This window comes from Macaca thibetana, chromosome 3 (assembly GCF_024542745.1).
Source record: "Macaca thibetana thibetana isolate TM-01 chromosome 3, ASM2454274v1, whole genome shotgun sequence".
Lineage (NCBI taxonomy): Eukaryota > Metazoa > Chordata > Mammalia > Primates > Cercopithecidae > Macaca > Macaca thibetana.
Window position 1 is genome coordinate 133,576,872 of NC_065580.1, and position 8,193 is coordinate 133,585,064.

The 8,193-nt window shown below is 45.3% G+C and overlaps 1 protein-coding gene across 5 annotated transcripts in view; it reads right to left on the minus strand.

Annotated features, from left to right (window-relative positions):
• AUTS2 (activator of transcription and developmental regulator AUTS2) overlaps window positions 1-8,067 on the minus strand; it is a 1,206,807-nt gene extending 1,198,740 nt beyond the window's left edge. For all 5 annotated transcript variants that reach the window (XM_050783556.1, XM_050783558.1, XM_050783557.1 and 2 more), the window contains exon 1: window positions 6,661-8,067. In XM_050783556.1, the coding sequence (XP_050639513.1) occupies window positions 6,661-6,969 (309 nt within the window). In that variant the 5' untranslated portion in view covers window positions 6,970-8,067. The remainder of the gene's footprint in view (window positions 1-6,660) is intronic.
• Between the last annotated feature and the right edge of the window lie 126 nt (window positions 8,068-8,193).

Below are 8,193 nucleotides of genomic sequence, written 5' to 3' on the forward strand. Positions count from 1 at the left end.
CCATTACTAGGTTCTTTATCCTACATCTGCAGCATATTGGGTTTAATCCTAATTCTGAAAAAAAAAAAAAAAAAAAAATTGCTTCTTGAGGAGAAAAAAAACAGCATGAAGCACTTTTACAAAGTTAGGTTGCATTTAGTATATTATGACAACTATATAGGATAGGGGTAAAATAAAATAAAATAAAATGTAAAGCCACTAACCCACCATCCTTCACCCTGCACATGCACACAGGTGGGCACATACACACACACACACACACACACACAAACACACAAAGTGCCACAGACCTTCTTGTCCAAAGGCTTCCAAATCTCATAACTCTTAAGACCTAAATTATTCCTTAATAGCTAGCCTCAACTATTGTTGTGTCCATCTGGGGACCTTATTTCTAATCCTAACATTCTTTCAAACTAAATAGTCACCATTTATCTTTGACAATACATAGAATTGTGGTGTAGAAGAGTCTCAGAATCTCTTTATCACCCTTAACACTCCTTGAATCATGTTTACTGTTCTGTTTTCTTAACCCTTTTTCAACAGTGAGAACTACAGAACACTACTCTCAGAGAGGATCAAAGGTTCAATTCCTAACCTCACAATTCATTTTTTAAATTCACGAATTCATTTATATTCTAATTCCAAAAAAAGGCGCAAGTAGTTAATATCCACAATTAACACAAGCTGCATGGAACCATCATCTCACAACCTTCAACCACATCTCACATAAATACTCCTCAAGTGATGGTCTGCCTTATAGAGTAAAATACTGAAATTCGGTAATTATAGTAAAATACTTGAATTCATAACCACACACACTATTCATACCCTTCCTTTCCTCCAAATTCTCTCATCACTTCTCAGGTCCTAAAGCTATGCACACTTTCAGAAGTCAAACGCTGGAACTGACCCATTTCCTTTACAGTCCCATGGCCAAATTTTCCAAAAAAAGAAAGTGAAAAATGCAACAGAAACACAGTTCCACAGCTTTTCCTGGCTCTCTAATAGCAAAAGAGAGGTTCTGACCCTTTTTTGAACTACCACTTCATATACAGCAAGCCAAAGGCAGATAATTTGAAATCCTTGTTTTAACATCAATGTCAACCTCCTTTCTCATCCAACTTTTTTTACAGGTTGCTAAAGAGCAGCAATACATGAAACTAGAAGGGACAGAGAGGATAAAACATTGGCTGAAGGGCAGTTTGGTGGCATCAGAATTGGGCTAGTATCATCACACTGAAAGAGCTATTAATGAGAACCTCCTGTTGGGGTTGGTGACAATCAGTAAAAAGGCAGATATCAGGCAGGAAAGGGGAGCAGGAAAAGACATGGACTAGTCTCCCTCACTGTTTACATCTTCCTCACTTTCACTCCCCTTGCCACTCCTGCTTAAGAAGCAGCTCCCACGCACTGACTACAAGCTTCTGTGCCTGGTTTTCCAAGTCGTCTACCATCAGCCCACTCACCCCAGACTCAGATATCACCAAATTCCAAGATCTGGAGGGACTTTTTTGGATCCTTTCTAGTACTTCCCATACTAGATTATAGATTACAATGCAGAGAATAAAAGTGTTCTGTGGTCAAAATAGATTTAGGAAATTAGACACATCACAGTGCCTTCTCTGATATTCAAAATTCACATTCACACAATAGACTTTTAATTCTGAAAGAACAAGGCATCCATTTAATTTTGTCTAGCCCATCAAGTTTCAAAAACTATTTGAGGGTAGATCACTCTGTTTCAGTCTAGAACACAATTTATGAACATCCTGTAAAGTTATGTTCCCTTTCAGCTTGAGAAGCTTTGCTCTAAACTAGTTTAAATCTCTCCACTAATGGATAAAGGAAATTATGCTTTTAGAAAGTTAACTTCCAAAGGCTACACTAGTTAGGCAGGCCAAGCGTGGAATGTGGGTCTCCACAGGTCTCCCGCCCCACTAAAAGCACTCTTTACTTACCTTTGTACTTACTTCCACCAGCCCTTCCTAGCCTCCGAGTCCTAACCACATAGCATCTGGTTCATGTGCCTTCTTCACTATTCCTTTAGAATGCTCTCCCTAGCCCTAACTCCTTCCCCATATATCCAAATCACTTCACCCTTCTAGGTCCCATCTACCCCATGAAGCCTTCTTGAACACTTCAGCCTATCTCACTAGCCTGTCTCTAAAAGCCTATCGTGCTTAGTTGATATTAGGCATTCAAGTGCCTGTTTCAAAATTATTTCACAGGTGCTGGCTTTAATTTATCAACTAAACTACATACTTTTTCAAAACGCTACATTTATGTTTGGGTTCTCTATATTCTTAGTGCCTTGCACATATTAAGCACTCCATAAACATCTGCTGACTGATAAAAGGCACGTAACTAATGTTGTTTTTTAAACAACTAAATAAAAGTGATCTGACCATAATAAATTGTTAGAGCCTATTAACATAGCATGTTATAAGTACATCAAATTCTGTACAGCCTGCTTATGCTACTGATGTGTGTGTGGGGTAAGCCCTGAAACAGAGCCAGGAAGTGAAGACCGCATCAAAGTCTTGGTTTGATGCTCTAACCACTAGAAATGAGTCTTCCTTTACTTTCATAAGCCTACAAAGCTCCAATTGGCCTCTTTTCTGCTAATTCCACAAATTTCATCTTAGCTTCCCTTGGTCAGCTGTAAAAAAGGAGGCTGCTCTAAGAACCCAGTGCACAAAAGAGGAATGAGGGGAAAAAATAATGAATTTGCAAAGTCAAGTTTTCAGCCATGGTACTCACATGGCTTCCTAATAGCGACAACACAGAAAAGAAACCCAAATAGCAGAAAGCCAACACTATCTGACACATCAGGACACACTGATGGTAGTAGGACCCCAACATTCCCATTTATTCTTTGTTTGCTAAAAGCCACTTTTTAAAAAAACTAGACATCTTATTTGGGGATTTTTGCTCTCATCCTGTCACTCAAAGAATATCCAAACAAACAATGTACTATATACCAATGTTAATTCTGCTTCTCAACTGCATAATGAAAAGAACACCACGTTCAACTTTAGCCTCCTCGCCTACCCTCTTATCTTCTATCATGAGACTCTTCATAATCATACACTTGAACTTCAGGGCACAATTACTCAAGACAAGTGTCCTGTGAATATAAAACTATCTCAGCCAGTTTCACCGCCTATAAAATGTGAGACTTGTCAAACTACGTCTAAAGCTTTCAACATCTCAAAAAAAGAATCCAACAACAGCAAAAAATAATCAAGATAAAAATGCAGGTTCTCATTAGGCAAGTTATCACTTTTACTCCAGTATCAGTAAAATCAGTTGAACTGGAACTATTTATATTAGCACATTTCATAATGAGTTAGAAGCCTCTTTTTTAAAAAGCGAAGTCCAAAATCAGCTACTCAGAACAAAATAATCAAATAATGTGTCCATTAACACACAAAGTATGCTACTCCACTGTTCGCCAGTTATTGCTCTGAACTGGCACAAGCTATAAACCTAGCTGTACAAGCCAATATTTCTGGTTTCTTTTCACAATATCATACCAGCAGCACCCTTAATGACATGTGGTGACAACTGATTTCATTTCTAAACACAAGGCCCAAGAACATACCACGTATTTAGGATAACTCTTAGCAAGTATAATAATTACTAACTTTTACAAATACTCCCGCAACACACATTTTTGTCCAAGCTCATAGTTTAGTTGCCTGTTCCCAATAAGCCCTCACATTTCTTGGTGATAGTTCAATAAATCTTCCAGACTGAATACAGTGGACCACCAGAGGTTTTAATTTAATAATCACTACACACATATGTTCTGACCATCCAGCATGGACACAATGTGATAGCACACAGCCAATGAAACTACCTTTTGCCAAAGAACCAGACATATATGATGATTTCTATTTCCCATTGTGTGTTTTTAATCTGACAAATGTATTTATGGCTTCCCTAAAAACTTGGGCCTCTTAAAATGTAAACACTGACAGGATATTTGGTATTAGTGAACTGTTACACATTTATTTAGGTGTGATAATACTGCTGTGGGGGTTTTGGTGGGATCTGAGGATTTTTGGAGTCATTATGGTTTAGGGATTCATACAGAAGTATTTCTATATGAGAAATACGGATGAGATCATATGTGGGAGAGAAAACAGATGAAACATAGAAAATACAAGATGAGATATGAGTTGGTAGTTCTCAAACCTGGATGTTGGGTGTTCTGTCTACTTCTGTATGTTTAAATTTTTCTACAGAATTTTAAGTAAACTTTTAAAAAAGTTAGACCTTTTATACCTACACATAGATATACATATGATATTTAGATATGAAGGTGGCATAGTATTCAGCTAACCAAAATAACTTGGATTTTGAATCTAAAAAAGTAGCAGAAAAAAATAATCAGAGCAAAGAAAGAAATGGTATTAACTGTACATTTTGAACTTGGTCTTCTTTTAAAATTACAAGTTTTTAAGCACAAAATAAATTAAAATGAGCACATTTTCTCGCCAAAGCCAAATAAATAGATATATATCACAAGCCCAGTCAAACACCTATTTGTTAAAAATAAAACCATCAAAAAGAACTGCATAAGTGATATACATATATGCACACACATATATCCCTACTTGTCCTCGAAAAATGTTCGTGGGAATCTAGTGGCCCCTCCTGATTCCTGAGAGGGGCCACACCACAGCCCAGGATAACCATGCAGAAAGCAGAACCACTTGTAACAGCTCTTACAAGTACTTTCCTAAACCAACCACAGACAGCAATGATGAACCAAATTCCAAACAGCATGTTCTATTAGGAACATGCTGCCATTTCAACTCCTATTTTAAAGCAAGAGAGAGAGACAGAAAGAGGTCACACTGTACGGTAACCACCCACCTTGGCAAACTTAAAGCCACAGTTGGAATTATTCTAATAAGTGGTGAACCTCAACACTCAAAATTTTGGCCAATAAAGCACCAATTCTAGAACCAGAGAGTAACTGATTCAATCGCTGACATCAAAATCTATGACCACCACCAATATTACCATCACCATCACCACCACCTCCACCACCACCACCAGTACCTCCCTTACTCCCAACCACTGGCCACCATCCACCACCATCACCACCAGCAGCCCAACCAAAAGCAGTTCACACAGAAAAGGACAACACTGATAGGAAGCCTTCCTTTGAAAACAAAATTTAAACCTGACACCCAAACACATCAACAGAACCAGCAATCTAAACCTGTACAGTTACTGTATATGAGATTTAAGCTGTCATTAACAAAGCTCGCATCTGAGCATTTGAAACAATACCATAATAACAACAACAACAACAAAAAAAAAAAAGGAAAGGGAAAAGTTTCCTTCAGGAACCTCAAACCATCACATCAGGTGCATGAAACACTATAAGCCAACTATAAACCGTATCTTGGTTTTGTGCTTAAGAAAGGTGGACCAACTCTGCAGAATCTCAAAGCCTTCTGTGTGTATGTGTGCATGGTGTGGGGGGGGTGGGGACAGGGAGGTGGGGGAGGAAAGAAGGCGGTTAAATTTATAGAGGCCAATGACCAATACCACACCAAAGGAGATAGGTCCAGGCAAAGATAGTTTCCCCCTAACCCCTGGACAGTCTCCCCCTCCCTCCCTTTTCCCCCACACTAGGAGCCAGTTGGCCGGGAGGAAAATGTGCATTTGGAAATCAACGCTGCAGGTGCCCAAGGAATAAAGAAATACACACACACAGACACACACAAAGCCAATCACTTAGAGAGAGAAAAAAAAAGAAAACACAAAAAAAGGAAAGGCAGAGGGACAATTGGTGACAAGCCCTTCAGACAGCAGCTAGGATTTTATTCTTTCCTCCCACCAGTCTTCCCTGGTGTACCTTTTTCTGTCCTTTAACTAAATTGCTCATGTACACACACACATGTGCCTATGTATGTGTATAGATAATATAATTAACCCTTTCTGTAACAGAGCCCCATAACAGAATACAGAGAGCTATTCCACCCTTCCCTCTTCTCTCCCCTCCTCCCTCCTTTCTCCCAACCAGGAGAAAACGCCCCCTTCCCCAGCTTCACCAAAAAAAAAAAAAAAAAAAAAAAAAAAGAATATGGGGGGTAATGGGGGGAGGCGCAAAGAAACCACAAAACCCCATCAGTCTCCGGTCCCGAGGACACCCGAGAAAGGTATACACTACACAGACACACACACACACACGAACATATGACTCTGTAGAAAGCACACAGAGAACCGTCCACAGGCGCCCCAAACCCAGCAAAGAGACTTCCACCAGCCAAGAAGCCATGATTGGGGAGGGAGAGGAGGAAGAAGTGGGGGCAGAGCTCTCCGTGGAGAGGGGGCGCATTGTTGTGATGCCTGAACCCCTTTCTTTCTGCCCATCTGCTGTGGAGGGGGTGCAGGGAGGGGGCGCAGGGGACAGGCGAGCGAGAAAACGAGGAAACGAGGAGACCAGGCACGGCTTTGCGACTCCCTCCTGCTGCCTGTCTGCCCGCGCCCCCAGCTCCCCCCACCAACAATAAGACCTCAGCCTAGACAGACAGACAGACAGACAGCCCGGAGCGCGGCGGGGGAGGCAGGAGAGCCGGGCGCAGCCGAGTGGGGTCGTGCATAAAGGGAACCCGGGGGGAGGGGGGTCCCCCTTACCTCCAGCGCTTCAAAAGTGACAAAGCTGGTCATGGCAAATCCATCAATGATGTCCTCTTCGGCCGAGGTGGACTCTCTCCGCTTCCTCCGCGGGGGTCTGGGCCGGGACGGGGCGGAGGACGGGGGCTTCCCATTGTCTTCCTTGTCGGAGCCCGACGACGAGGCGAGTGAGAGCGCCCGGGTCCGGCCAGCCCCGCCGCCGCCGGCCGCGCCGGCCCCCAGCCCGCCCCGGGAGCGCCTCTCCCGGTCTCGCTGCGACCGCGACCGCCGCTTTTTGCGGAGTCCATGGCCCCGCGTCGGGCCATCCATGGCTCTGCTGCGCCGGGGTCTCCCCGCTCGCCCACCACAGGCTACGGCCGCGGCCACACAAAAAAAATTGACACCGAGCCCTCCCTCCCCTTCACGGCTTCCCTCCGCCCCGAGGAGGGCGCGGGGGAGACGGCGGCCGAAAGAAGGGAGAGAGGGGAAGAAAGAGAGGAGAAAGAAAAGGGGGAAGGGGCGGAGAGAGGGGAGGAGGGACGGGGAGCGAGGGCGAGAGGCGAGGAGCCCAAGTGTGGGGCTCCCCACAGCACCGAGGGTCGGAGATGCCTGGGAGCAGCGCCGAGCAAAGTAATGGCTGAACACACAGGTCTCCTTTAGAGGAAAAAAAATAACTCACCAAGCAGGCAATAAATCAGAATAGCGGAATGCTTTGATCAAGAGACTGGGAGGCTCCGGGGAGCCCTCCCCGCGGCCATTCTCCGCCGCGCCCCCCGCCCCCCGAAAACGCCCGCGCCCCCCTCAACCCGATCCAAAATCGGGTCCGAAAAAGGTCGCGGGAAAAGTGGGGGCAATGAACTTCACCCGCCCCTCGCGCAGGAAAACACCCCCGCCGCCTCTCACACACGCCTCGGAGAAAACTCACTCCCAGTCTCCCTAATTTTTAAGAAATGCAGCCAGGGGAGGCCGGGGCTCCGGAGCGACCCAAAAGGGGCGAGACCCCCCAGAGAGGGGAGCATAATAATGCAATCATTAGAGGAGGAGAGGGCGAAACTGCGAGCGGCGGAGGAGAAGGGAGGCGGAGGAAGGGAAGGAGGATGCTGCTGGAGCAGTTGTGGGGTTTGCTTTTCGGTCTTCGAGGGGGGAGGAGAGCGAGATGAAAGAAGAGAAGAAGCAAACCCTGTCGCTGCCACCCGCCCCCCTCCTCACAAAAATATTTTTTCCAGTCCCAGAGAAGAGGTCACCCTTCCTCAAAAAAGGGAGGGGGTGAGTCAGTCAGTCGATGAGGAAAGCAGAAAGAAATCTCCAGCGGGAGAGACACCGGTGTGCCGCCGCCGCCGCCGCCGCTTCTCTCGCCGCCCCGCCTGAGGGAGAAGCGCAGCCGGGAACGCTGCTCTTGCCGCCGCCGCTAACGCTGCCGCCGCCGCCGAGAAAGCCCCGAGCCGGAGGGTGCACGGCGTGTCCCCGGGCGGCTGCAGCGGGAGCCCGGGCACTGCCCCATCCTCCGCCCGCCTGCCTGCCTCGCGCAGCTCCCGCTCCTCCCCCTCCGCGGCC